Raw genomic sequence first — 14,735 nt, forward strand, 5'->3', positions numbered from 1 at the left:
AGAGTGGAGAGTGGCAGTGGGGACAAAAATTACTTTCATATATTTTCCATGATCTATATGTAATTCAAAACTTGCTTAACACTTCTTAACACCAGTATGAAAACAGGCACAAAATATATTTTTACAGACACATTTTGCCATGTGACAAATGTAATAAATGCGTTTATTTTCAAATTAAACTACCAACTAATAATTCACACCTGAATTACAATGCTTAGGCACAACTGATTTACGCTCTTCTTCTTATACTCTGGCATTAATCACATTTCTTTTATGCATCTGAACCAAAAATCATCTGCCTTTAATCACAAATGCTGATTAAATTATATTCCTAATTGTGCAGAAATATATAGAGCTTAGTCTTTGTACTAAACTGTTAACTGATGTTATCTCTTTCCCCCGATTATGTCTGTAATGCCAGTCGGGATCACTAATCTGGCTGAAATAGTCTGGGATAAAATGCAGTTTGTGCTGATATACCGTTCCACATATGGCGCTTACTTTTTCCAACAGGCGTACACGGTATTCTTTATAATTTTATGTTCAATATTGGCTTTATACCCGTTCAAATTTACAAAGCTATCAGAACTGAAAGCCAAATTTCCACATACTGGAAGGTAATCTCTCATTACAGTAGTTTTCCTGCAAGACTATACTCCACAGATTCCAACACCAGAAGTCAGAAGCACCATTTTTTCGAATTTTTCTTTCCTCTTTCACTTTATTTCTTACATGTAAAATCTTAACGAAAGAATAGTCTATAATAAAAAAAAGTCCCTGAGCCATTGGAGTTTTATTTTCTAACTTTAGTTTGCATAATTTAGATACAATGGAGTGGGCCAACAATAAATCTGGGACGGACCCCATTGATAAACATCTTCTGACATATGCAGAGCCACGGGAATTATGCGAGTGGGGTGGATCAAATTATGCAGCAAAACTGACTAAGTTATGCAGCAAGAAAATCCAAATTATGTGGAATAGTGCATCACATTTATTGATGGTGTTGCTTTATTATTTTGTCATTTTTAAACATGGTAACATTGTCTGGGCAAATATTTCAGCCTCTTACTAACAACTTAACACACAAATACAGCAATAAGCAGTTAAAGATGACCAGTCAACCTTTGCAAACGGCTTTCTGCTATGCTGGGTCAAGTGTTACCACACTTTTAATAACTTTTGATCTGTCTCAGCTAGAAACAATGTTTTCTTTTTTTCAAATTCGCAGATTATGTGTCAAACACAGCCAATCGGTAATTATGTGGTTGCATTATCACATAATTCCAGTGGCCCTGGTAATATGTAAGTGAGCCTTCACAGGCTACCCCAACTCAATACTGATAATGGTTGGTGCTATCCCAATGGTGTCCAACGGGTAGCACTGAAGCTACTGGTAACTCACCAGTACCCTTGAAGCATCTCCCCGAAGTGTAACCCGGCAAAATTCTTAATTCAGGCACTCTATTAAAGCCATATTTAAGCAGATCACTTTCCTAGAAAAGGACAAGGTTTTCTTTGAGTGTGCTTACCCAAAATGTAAAGTGCATATCTGATAGGAAACGATGTAGTTTTATAAACTACCATGCTGACAACTGAAAACAGAATGATTAAAAATCCAAAACATTTTTAATCTGCTCTTTGAATGATAGTCCAAACCATGTTGTGGAGATTTATCTGCTTTAGTATTTCCTTTGTGCCAGTGGTCATTTACTGCTATTTCATTAGGCATGTGCTGGCATTTAATTATGATAAAACGTTTCCTAACAGTGCTATAAGTAACAATGCCTTCGATGTTGGGGTGGTTGGTATTCTTCTACATTATTTAATATTGTGCAGTCAGTATATGATATCCAGAATATAGACTACAACATCATGAAGGCAAGTATATAAGTGTAGTTTTCTTTACTTTCTTAAAGCCACATCTATTGATTTTGATAACATACATATCTTGAAGATACATGAATGTGGAGTTTAAAATAGTAAATCTAAACATATCTATGTAAGTACCTTCCCAGTATTGTATTAGTCAATATTCTGGATACATTTTGGTATCACTCAGATGTTGTGACAAACAATTGAGTGCCCACTGCATTTAGTAACCCAGAAAGGTATGGCCAATAATGTGATGAACATTAGCTTGTTGGTGTTCTAGAAAATCCACACAATAATGATTAGTGAAGTGTATGGTGTAAACACTGTAGCTGCCTTACGAAAGATAGCTACTGGGATACTGGAAATGAAAGCCATAGAAGCACCGATTTTACGAGTAACGTGTGTTCCAGAGGGTGTAGCTAAAGAAGCCCTTTTAGCTTTGGCGTAACACGTCTGAATACATTTAATTATGCCTGATTTAGATATGGGCTTTGCTTTGTGAAGGGGCAAAAAAGCAACAAAGAGCTCTAAGGTTTTACATAAATCTTTGGTTCTATTAATCTAATACTTTAGAACTCTTTTAACATCTAGTATATGAAGGGCCCTTTCCACAACTGAGTCTGGTAGAGGAAAGATAAAAGTAACTCAAATGACTGGTTAATGTGGAAAGGGGAAATTACCTTTGAAAAAAATGTTGGTTTGGTCCAAAGGACCACCCTCTCCCTGTGTAGTTGGAAGAAAGGTGCTTCTAAGGTTAGAGCCTGGAGCTCACTGACACTCCTAAGTGAAATGATAGCAACCAAAATGCTAGGTGAACAGTTTGAAGTTTGAGGTAGTGGATGTGGAGACCTTTGTTTTTAGTGTCTCAGAGAGGAATGGCCACCGCTTTAACAGGTTCTGAGTGTTCCACCCTGCAGAGAGCGATGAGTGTGGTTCTAAATCAACACTAGATCTTCTGACTGACCCTATGACTGAGACCACTAATGTGCTAGACATTCATGCAGAGGACACAAGTGCAATTGTCCATGTGGCACTATTCTGAAGCATGATGCCAGCATACCCAGCAGACACATGCCTGTTCCTACAGTTAGATGCTGATTGGCTTCAAATTGTGGTAGCAGTGTCTGGAAATGTTGACTCCATGCTGCACTGTGATAGGCTAACCATACTAGCCGGAATAGCTCCCAGATATGACCGAACCTGCGAAAATGTGATTTTTGTATATTGTTGGTAAATCCTAGTTGATGGAGCAGATCTATAGTGAAGTGAATGTGTTAGTGACATAGAGGAAGGGTCCTGGCTTTGATAAGCCATTCGTCCAGATAAAGACATGGATGTTCTGCCTGTGTAGATGTGCTGCCACCACTGGTGAGCATTTGGTAAACACGCGGGGTGCAGTAGTGACCCCAAATAGGTCTTTGAACTGGTATTGTTTGCCAGCTATGACACATGTGAGATATTTGCAATGTGCTGGAATTGATTGGGATGCGAAAATAGGTGTTCTTTAAGTCTAGTGCTGACAAAGTCTCCTTGCTGGAGAAGTAGGATCACATCTTGAAGGGTGACCATATGGAAACGTTCTGACAGGATGTAATGATTTAAGGGCCTATGATCTAAGATGGGGCGTAGTGAGCCGTCCTTTTTGGGGATGAGAAAGTAAATGGAGAATACTCCTGATCCTAGATGTTGAAGAGGGTTGTGCTCTCTTGGTCCTTTCAGCAAGAGCGCTTGCACATCCTGTTTGAGCTGATTTTGATGTTCTGCAGAGAGTTTGTGCCTGCAAGGTGGAATGTTTGGAGGTGGGCTGATGAGCTCCAGACAATAACCATTTTGGATAATGTCCAACACCCACTGATCCAATGTTATAGATTGCCAGGTGGGGAGAAATTGTTGTAATCAACCCCCGACAAGTATTAAATGATCGAGGGAAGGAGATAAGAGTCAATGCTTAGGGGTGGATGGTGCACCATTGCCACAACCTTTGGAGTTGTTACCTCTGTATGTGCACTTGCTATAACTTGTGAAGGGGAGTTCTGATTTTGCGGGTGATATGGGGAAGAAGAGGCATCTGAAGATGCTGCTTTTGAGGCTGGCCTACATGAGGAGTGGCAAAAGGAGATGCGGGGAGTGGGGGTTTGGACTGCCCTCATGGATTTAGCAACCTCAGTGTCTTTCTTTATCATTTTTAACACTTGGTCAACTTGTGGACCAAACAGGTGTTCCTTGTGAAAAGGGACGTTTAACAATGTTTGCTGAACTTCTGGCTTGAAGACAAATATGCGCAGCCAAGCATGTCTGTGCGGCAATATACTGGTATTAATACCCGTGGCAGCTGTATCTGGGGAATATAGGGCACACCTATTGGAGCTGTTAGAAATGAGTCACCCTCCTGTACTATTTCCTGCCCTCTCCATTTACAATCCTCTGGGAGGTACTGGAGGAGTTCCTCCTTCTCGTCCCAGTTGCAGCAATTGTACATGACTAATAGACCTTGTGTGTTTGCAATTTGTCAGTGATTAGCAGACTGTACAGCTACTTTTTATATATTTATTCGGTCTAAAATTTAGACCATTAAAATACAATAAGACAATCATACATAGCAATGATAAAAACTTGTGGCCAACACTCGAATAAATACCATTAGTACGTTCCTTAAAACTAAAACCGGTAACGTAATCGATTTGTGGATACACTAAAACAATCATACATGGCAATAGTAAAAACTTGTGTCCATCGTTCGAATAAATACAGTTAATACATTCCATAAAACTGAAACCGATAACATGATTGATTTGTGGACTGATACATTTCTTATCATATCAATATAATTTAAAGATGCCATGCCAATTGAACTAAAAAAATCATCTATATGGACTGATAAGGCCTTAACTTCTCACAAGAGAGACCTAGTGAACAGAAAATTTCTAAAAACTACACAATGATTAAGTGAAATTCCCATCAGAGTTAAGATACATGACACGTCTAAGCGTTAAAAAGAGAAAATAGATATATCTGATTAAAATCCCCATCCATAGACAAAAGAATACCTGGCAGGCTTAGGGCCCCGGGGCTAAGGTGAACCTATGGCGAATGGACCAAGGTACAGACAGAAATTTGGTAACTGAGCTTACTACCAATGTGGATGTATCATATTTGCATATTCTGAAAGCATTAGCTTGGTCCTGTAGTAGTAAGACTTTACACAGAGGAATGATCCAACTCCCTCTTGTACCGCTACTGGTTTCCATGAGGCATCTATTAGCTTAGACTCTTTATCAGGAGGTAGGGCATCAGCTGTGGTTTGAGAATTATCCCTCACATGGGCGTTGGACCCAACCAATGAATTAGGGGGAAGTTGTCCTTGGATGTAAATAGGGTCTGAGGACGCGGCTTTGTATTTTATGTTGACGCTGGAAGTAATAATGAGTGCTGAAGCAGGGTCTTTAAAAAATGTTGGTGTGACGCAGCATGCCTTTTAACATAGGGAGGTGTTGGGTTTTCCTATGTGTACTGGATAGAGTTTCAAAGAGGAAATTCTCTTCCATTGGCTTTTTATGTGGAGGGACCTGGTGATAGGCTGCAGCTCTGCTGATGAGTTACTGATATGATGTGGTGTCATTAGGAGGTGATGGTTTGGCAGAGTACAGATCTGGGTCGGTGTCCCCCAGGGGATCAACGTCATAGTCTGGCCAGGAATCTGTGGGCTGGGGTGCATCATAAGAATCATCGGCCTCTGTGCCCGCCTGTAGAGGAACGTGGGGATCCCTGCATAGTAATATCTAGAGGATCACCCTAAGAGTGAGGTGGAGGTAAGGGTGGAGGAGGAGGTGGAGGTAAGGGTGGAGGAGGAGGTGGCGGTAAGGGTGGGGGAGGACGTGGTGGTGGTGGTAGTGGAGAAGTAGGTAAAGGAGAGTGCAACGGGGCTGGTAGCCTTGTCCGTCTTCCTCTTTTTAACAGGCAATGACAAGTCTATTGCTTCTCCAAAGGAATGTTGGAGCTTTAATGAAGGTGGTATCAACACCACAGTCTTGGCTAGGATGCAGCCAGTATGAGGCTGTATGTGCCGCTGTTTTGGGCGTGGATCGAGCCGTTCCTGCATAGTCAGGAGGATTGGTTCAGGTGCAGATTTCGATGCAGGTTTTAACATTTTCGGTGCAGGAAGTGGTTTTGATTTTGGAGCTGAAGTAGTCAAAACTGAAGTAGGTGGCGCTGGAGTGGTAGGAGCCGAAGATGAAGCTGGTGGCTCGGTGGAGAAGTTGATGGCTACAGCCGTGCTTTCAGTGCCAAGCCCGGAGCAGGACATCCATAGCAGATGATCGGGCCTACCATGGTCTGCTGACAGTGGTGGCCCAGGAACTGTATGTTTGGTTGGGACGGAATGTTTTTTGGGTGGCTGGACTGGGACATTAGTACTCATGGTACACTGACCCAGTGGAAGGTCCTGCATCTGGAGGTCGATCTCTAAGGCGGAGTCGGAGCAAGTCTTCTTCGGTCACAGAGACCTCGTGGGGATCTTCCTCCTCAACATCTTGTTGACCGAAGAAGTTGGGTGTTTCGTTAACCTCCCAACGCTTCATCTCCATTTGACATGCTCTTTGGTCCCATAAGGTTTTCTTCTACCAAACAATCAGGAGGCCTCGCAGTCTTCTTCCCTGTGATCGGGAAACAAGCACAGGTTGCAAACCTGGTGAAGGTCGGTCCTCAGGTACTTGGGTTACACCTCAGGCAGAAGCGGAATGTAGTCCATTCCATCAGCAGGGTATTCTAACGCGAAGCGGATGAGAAGGAAAGACAGGCCCGGAAGGGCAAGGCCCAAAGGACACAATGGGAGTGTGTCAATCACCAGAGGCAATAGTTACCTAGATATTTGAAATGCAAAGATGGGAACGCGTTCAATAATACAGATGAGGATAAGGGTGGATTACGAACAGAAAATAGTCCAAAACGGTCTGGAACCGGAGCAAAGGAATACACATCCGAACCAGACAAAGGAAAGAAAAGAATGTAACAATGGAGTCGATGCCCATGCACATTATCACCAAGAGTAGCAGTCACTTTACCTCGTGACTCGAAAGACTTCTTCAAAGAAAAACAAAAAATATTTATATAGTATTTATTGATCTTTTTCAGTAATCAACAATAACAGTGGATTTTAAAGTGCATCATCATCATTCATAGTGTCACTACATTGTAGAATAAGCCAATACCACTGCCTGCATCCCATGCCATCTGCCCACCCATTATAAACATGCAACAACCTTACTAGCATCAGTGTATTTAGGATCGATGATTGTCATCCCCACCTTTGTATGAGTGCAGTGCAAATGTCGCCCCAGTATGCTGGTACTGGGCCACAATACCATGTGAGGTGGAGGTCATCTGCCCCAGTCGCGCCACACCTATTGCAGTTTTCATTGAAGCGGAGTCTTATGCGATGAAGCCTAGCCAGTGTGTAGTGTACTCTGTGTAGAAATTTGTAGTGGATAATACAAAGCCTGCTACTAGAATCAATCCTCCCATTTTGAACACAGCAGTAGTGCCATTGGTTATCTGTAATAGTAATACCTATGTTCATTTCCCATTGGGTACGTGCTTGTCACTCAGTATAGGGTGCCTCCAATTGGGCCATATGATATAGGCGGGAGACTAAGTGACTCAAATGTTTAGCTTGGAGTAGTGTGTGCAGGGCTCAAGAGGAAAGTCAGGGGTTACAGCCCGAAGAAAGACAACTATCTGGACCAACACAGATGGCAGAAATATGCAAGAAATGTGTATCTACAGCCACACATGCCTCAAACAATTGTTTTTAAGCTTCCAGATGCCTAACGGTGCACGAGTTCACTACGACTAGTTTAGATATATGTTAGGCAAGATTGTTAAATCATCTCATCTTTATGAAACTGTGCTACAGAATACGTGACTTTCTGTGCCTTCTTTATAAGACATCAACTTTTTCAAAACAGTACTTCAACAGTTATTAACAGGGGTGGAAGTATGCAGACGTGTTGCTTGAACTTAGTGTGCAGCCCCCGTGACTTTTACCTACCCTTTTACCCTCTGACATGAAGCAATATCAGCAGCAATCCCTTCAGGTATGTCCTGTTTGGCTGCGTTTTAGAACATGTATCTGGAATCCTCAACACAGATCTTTCTAAATTATTCTTCAATCTTCCATACTGTGCATGAAATAAATGTATTCCTTTCTGAATTAACTTATCTAAACATTATGAGCATTAGAGGCAGTTTAGTAATCTTGGTCAACGTCCAAATAATAATTCAGTAGGAAAAATAAGTGTCTCAATCAAGGGGAAATTTATGAAAAAAATTCCAGGAGAATTTATAGCATATGAAATGTTGATCATCTAATGAATATTTATATAAAGAAAATACACACAATAGTGGCATTGTAAAGCTATTACTTAGAAATATTTTTACCTATCTAGAAAATTGCAGTAAGTTGTGCCCACTCAAACATTTTCAAAAATCTATGTTTAAGGATTTACTGCTATTTAACTTTGAAATGGCCAAACAATTTTGCTTAATTGATCAACATTATTTGTCAAATGAGCAAATATGCAACATACCACTTAACTTCTGGTTTAGAGGTCACCCCGTTTTTAAAAGTTGCTTTTTGCAAAAGAGTTATCTTTTGATTCAGGGAAATAAAACGAGCAACGCCATTTTTCTTCCCAAAAATATTTTTCAGAGCTTTGAAATTGCACGGAGAGTAGTTACTCACCCGGACGAACTGACTGAACCAGCACAATGCGATCTCCGCTGACAGTAAAACCAAACCCATGCTGATCCTTCTGGACGATGACGCAGCGCTGAACCAGACCTGGGCAGAACAGACACAGATAGTCAATAACAGCAGAACAGGGTATACAATTCGTTATGGATAACTGCAATGTTTCTTGTTTATGAACACTAAATATGAAGGATTACAGATATGAACAAAACTCCTCACGCAACAAAGCACTACTATAATTTGAAAAAAAAAAGAATAAAAAATTTTGAGAAAAAAGAATCAAAAATTATAAACATACTTGCTTACCAATCTCCATTTAAAGCAATCAGCAACAGAACTGATCACAGACCACACATACAGATAGTTAAATGCAAGTATTAATGAATGTATTTTTCCTTTTTATTTCTTATAAAATACTTCTTAGTTACTCCAAGCCATATTATATCATATATATTTATATATATATATATATATATATATCAATGTATATTGCTAACAAACTTTCACCACTAAACACAATTACTGATTGACAATTTTGGTTGTTCAACCAGGGCTTTTTTCATGGAGTAGTTATTGAAGCAGAACACATAGCATTTAACTAAGACTACACACATTTGGTACCGCAGACAAAGGAATAAGAAGTGTTGCAAAATCTCCTGAATAGTACTGCCATTTATTCAGATGGAGTCTGCTCTAAAACTTCTAGTATTTTTTTCCTTTAATGATGAAGATGTAATGAGAAATTTAATATGCAATATGTTTGCTTTAGGAGATTTAAAAAAATGTCAAGTACCCTTAAAAAATCGACTAGGCTTGATGTTCATCATCATATACTTTATTTGGCATCCAGTGCCATAAAAGTCACATCGCACCACAATAAATAATAACTTAAAGTTTACAAAATAAATTTGGCAAAAAATAAATAAAACATGATAATGCACAAAATGCAGTACAATAAAAGAGGAGTGTGGCAGCACACAGTTCCGAGATACAGTACTGGAGCAAAAATATACACATAAGACTGTAGGGACCTAGAGTTAAACAGTCTTAGTCAATTTCCTTCTAATGCGCTACATGCCTCAGAGAAATTGGCAATGGGCAGACTGGAGTCTGATTTTAAAATTCTCATGGCTGCAGCGTGATCACGGGTCCCCAAGCCGTTTGCAGGTTGGCGTGAGCCATTTCCTCTGTATGGGAGAGTAGGATGGGCATGCAAAGAGGTCATGGGCGGTTGACTCCTGCTGCAGGTTGCAACAGGGGCATAACTTGTTGTTAGGGGCCTTATTCTGCCATCTGCTGGTAAATGTTTGAGAGGGAGGGAACCAAATCTGAATTGCCTATAGAGCTTCCTATCGGTCAGATCTAGGATGCTGTCCAGGTAAGGTTCTAGCAACCAGGTAGGCTTGAAGTCCAGAAACTCACTAGTTAGTCGCCCTAATGAAAGCGAGCGAGGTATAGACTCGGTTACCCACTCCCAGTAGCAGGACTTCACTTTTTCTTTGGTCAGTGGTGGCCCTGTGTGTGAAGAGTTCCATGAGTCTCCCACCCCAATGGCAATCAATGCTGTCTTAACTGAATGGATCCACAGGATCTTATTGGAGGTAACAAACATCCCTAAACACAGTGGCATAGGAGGAATGTTTGGGAGCTGCCTTGATTCTCCTCCAAAACAATGGGGGTCTGAGACCTACTAAGGCAGCTAGTGGTTTACGAGCCAGATCTAAGTGCAAAGGAAGAAGCGGGTAGTCAGGGGCAGGGAGGTGAGCTTTCTCATAAACATGTTCTCAATACAGGTAAGCTCCTTTGCATCCTCAAAGCCCCAGAGTTTGGCCCTGTAAAGTGCTGCGCTAACAGACTTCATATTACAAATTTGGAGAGCAGAAGGTACTTGTTGTGTAGTTAATGCCTGGTGCTCCCTTAGAACGACGCCCACTAGCTGGCTACATTTTAATGATGCAGAGTTGATATGGGCTTTCCAAGACGTTGAGTCTGATAGTTTGATCCCCAGGTATTCGAAGGTGTTAACTTTTTCTAATTTAGACCCACCTAGGGAAAAGTTCCCCCTATATAACCTGTGAGGGTTAATGACCATGAACGTGGTTTTAGAGTGGTTTATTTCTAAACCTCTCTTGGAGCAGAAATTGCCAGATCGATTCAGTGTGGATTGAGGCCCATCAGGGTTTTGGATACTATCAGGGTGTCATCTGCGAATAAAAGTGTCGCAATCTTTTCGTTGCCTAAGGCTGGAGCGTCAGAGTGCTGCAAAGTGAGGTGTTGGATGACCTGATTCAAATAAAGGGAAAAGAGAGTTGGAGCTATTATACAGCCCTGCCGAACGCCACTGACTACTTTGATCGGATCGGTGAGATCGCCCTGGTTCCCACAGCGTATTTTTGCACAGTTGGCCTCATGGAGTCAAATTGTTGTGGTCATGAGCCCTGGGAGCATACCCATCTCATTAAGGACCTCCCAGAGTTTACCTCTTGGGACCAGATCGAATGCAGATTTAAGGTCTATGAAGGCTACTTAGAGACTCCCCTTTCCTATCACTACAACATTCCAATATAAGAGCAGAAACCTGAACACCTGTTCTATGGTGCTTGTTTTAGACCTGAAGCCAGCCTGGAATGGTGATAGGATGTAATTCTCAGAAATCCGATCTTGGATTTTTTATAGTAGGGCACGACAAAATACCTTTTGCACTGTATCAATAAGGCTTATGGGCCTATAGTTGGCGGGTAAGGACCTACCGCCTTTCTTATAAATGGGTATTACCTTGGCACCCCTCCAGGACTCAGGAATGGGGGCTCCCCTAACAAATGCGTTGGATAAGAGAAGGATGTACCAGGAATGCTATCGGGCCAGCAGCATTCAGTCGAACTATATTGTTTATTGCATCTCGGATATCTCCCAAGTAGAACAAACCATCCCCGTGGGTGGTATTCGGCTGTGGTGGAAGTGAGGGGACAGAGAGGGTTGCGACTTGGCTTTCAACATTATAGAGACAGTTAAAGTGTTGGAACCAGTCTGAGGGCAGGATATTGTTGCCAATTGCAGGGGCTCCAAAAGGATCTGGAATCCCTGTGTTCACGTGCAACCTTCAAGAGTCTCCACCTTTCCTTGTTCTGCGTCTGCTTGTACAGGTTCCGAAGAGTCCTAACTCTGGCAACATCCTTTTATTTGATTGCACTGATTACATTTGTTTGTACCATCCGGCAGTCTCGATTGTACCAGTTATCTCCTTCACGGTGAGGAGCACTACCAGTGTTGTGGGCAACTGGCAAAGATAGTAGCTGTTCCAATCTTTTGAAAATCTTGATGTGTACATCGATTAGAGAGGAACAGCTTCCCATGTCTTCTCCCATCGTAGATATAAATGCTACGCAATGTGTCAGGTCTAAATCGATGGAAGAGAGAATGTCATCTCGCAGGATCACCTTGCTCCATCTAAGTCGCCGTCTGCAGTTCTCAGCCTGGACCAGCTTGGCTACTTTGGCAGTGGTTGTTGCAATGGGCGCCCTACCCCACGGTGGCTCTAAAGTAAAACAGAGTGGATTGTGGTTGGTGTCCATCTGGGTCCGGACTACCATGTCATCTACCAAGTGCCAGTATCTAAGACTTGATGTTCTAAGAACTGGACAGCGAGGGCTTCTCGTCACCACTATTTATCAATTTAAACCATACAGTAATGAGTAAATAGTACATATGGAAAATGCCTGCTCACAGCAGGTTAAATGCACAAGGATAGAAAATAGGTACTGAATAAAAGAAAAAAAAAAATCCCCTAAAAAAAGTTCTGGTTCAAACACAACAAACCAATGAAATCCACCAATAAACATGCCACAAATTGCATCACCCTACATGCTCAAAACATCACTTTACAAACAGTGCTATAATAAAGAAAAGAGTTAAAATGAGAACCGCATAGTGTTTTCTGAAAAGGAATACAATTGATCTAATTTCCATTAGAAAATATTAATGGTGTGGTTTGACAAGATGAAAACGTATGAACAATAACCATCAGGGCTGGGATTGAAAAAGAATTGTGATTTAATACTACATCACAAAAAAATATATATTTTACTACATTAACAAGAGGCACTACCGTCTCATTCTATCAACATTGAAGTGTGTAGAACAGAGCAGAATTCAAGGGTGTAGAGATTAACTTTTGCATCTTACTATTACATAAATGTTTGTTGGACTATAACTGTCTGAGGCAAGATATTACAATCTGATGATACTTAATAGTCCCGAAATTAAGCTGCAAGGTTATCTACAAATTTCCACCCGCAGTCGTCCTCATGCAGATTGTCTAAACTATGGTGCTTCATAAGCCAGCTAGCTGACCAAACACAGTTAGGACTCATCGTAAAAGTTATTTCAACTGCCTAATGGATTAAAAGAAGGCAATAAAAGGTCACTCGGAAGCAGCGCCTCCCTAACTGATGCGTGCTGTCTTTTCTGTTCCTAAATCCGACGTATTAATACCTTTTTGACAAATGTAATGCAAACCAAAAACAACGTCAATTACTACTCTACAATTTACTACTATAATATTCTGCTGGCTTGAACAACTACCAAGAACAGCTAATGCAGAACCTATCAAAAACAGCATTCGTCATCATCTCATATCAAGATCATAGCATGCCATTTGTAGATCAATGCACAGGATATGGTCATGCTTTAGGTTCTCTGCTGGCACATAAAGCAGTCTCTGTAGATGCAACTGAATACTAAAAACACACAGAGAAACGGTCAGCAGAGTAACTCATGAAAAGCTGCTATTCTCTATATGTTTGAGTGCATGCTATCATACCTCAAAGCTGCCTGAGGACAATCACTATGTATTCTCTCATCTATCTAAGATACAAAAAAGAAGGAAGAGACAAGGATTAGAGGATACTTTTGATTCACAAGAAATTCTTATGCCAAGTTGGGCAAGAACAGCTTGACCTGAAAAGTTAAATTGTAGAAATATTGTATGACAAATGTGTGCACATAAGAGGTAAGCTGCAAATGTTAAACCTCTATAAGCTTTTACACCATCATATGTAGCTAGCTAAGTCATACCTCTTGTCAGAACTCTCTCTCGGCTGCCATGGAGACACAGCTTGAAGGTGACAGAAAAAGGTAAGCTAAGGCAAGATGGAGACCTCACTGACCAGGAAAACGAGGGCTGAGTGATCAAAGCCCCATAGGAAACTTCACACCAATCAGAACACAGCATTTACTATTTAAAAGAAGTCAACTAAGCCTATAGCAATGTACGTCTATGCAACATAAATAGGGTATGCAATCCTGTTGAAGGAGACTGAACTGTAAATCTGTGCCTTCTACTTGGTTCTGCTTTCTCTGTGCATTCTAATCAACCTAGACGTACATGAATACAACCTCAGCCATGGTTATCTATACAAGCACACATTCTCTTAAAAAAAAAAAAAAACACTCCCCCGTCCTACAGTGCAATGGCCACCCCTTTCAGATGGGCCGTTCCTTATGTTCTTTCAGCTTCAATTACGTTTCACGCTTAACCTGTTCACCAACCTTAACTTTGAACAGTTTTTCTGAGTTGCTGTAAGGCTAAACTCTGAAAGCAAGCTCACTCTACCACAACTGTTCCCAGTAGTCAATAGTTTCCAACTACAGAAGAGGGCCAATACACACAATTTCAACATACCTTTCATTCACCATCACATCAGACATTGTTATGGATCTGAATATGAAACACTGTGCCCCTTCAGCTGTACCAAAGTGAGACCCTGCAAGGGTGTCTCCTTCCCCTCATGCATTTTGCCTTTTAAATATCCTTACAAATATTCTCGGTATTCAGAGAAGAAAATTCTAATCCAAGGGGGCTGCAAATTCTTTCCCACTGACAAACACTCTAAAACTACCCACAGCTTCAAATCAGAAAACAAGCATTGCTAATCTCTAGTCCTGTCCAAAGCTAAGCCGTTCCCAGATAAATACCAGTTTATTACAAGGTCCTTCTTCTAAAATCTTCCATACTTTTGCCTCCACACACCATTGGACAAGTGAATGAAATGTACTGTGAGGCAATTGACACAGATGCCTCTGTGGAGTTAGAACTAAGCAATACCTTGTTCAT

The 14,735-nt window shown here is 41.0% G+C and overlaps 1 protein-coding gene across 3 annotated transcripts in view; it reads right to left on the bottom strand.

The window, feature by feature from the left end:
• Positions 1-14,735, bottom strand: part of ARHGEF11 (Rho guanine nucleotide exchange factor 11) — a 787,362-nt gene that overhangs the window by 557,188 nt on the left and 215,439 nt on the right. For all 3 annotated transcript variants that reach the window (XM_069217872.1, XM_069217873.1, XM_069217871.1), the window contains exon 3: positions 8,615-8,713. In XM_069217872.1, the coding sequence (XP_069073973.1) occupies positions 8,615-8,713 (99 nt within the window). The remainder of the gene's footprint in view (positions 1-8,614; positions 8,714-14,735) is intronic.

This window comes from Pleurodeles waltl, chromosome 12 (genome assembly GCF_031143425.1).
Source record: "Pleurodeles waltl isolate 20211129_DDA chromosome 12, aPleWal1.hap1.20221129, whole genome shotgun sequence".
Lineage (NCBI taxonomy): Eukaryota > Metazoa > Chordata > Amphibia > Caudata > Salamandridae > Pleurodeles > Pleurodeles waltl.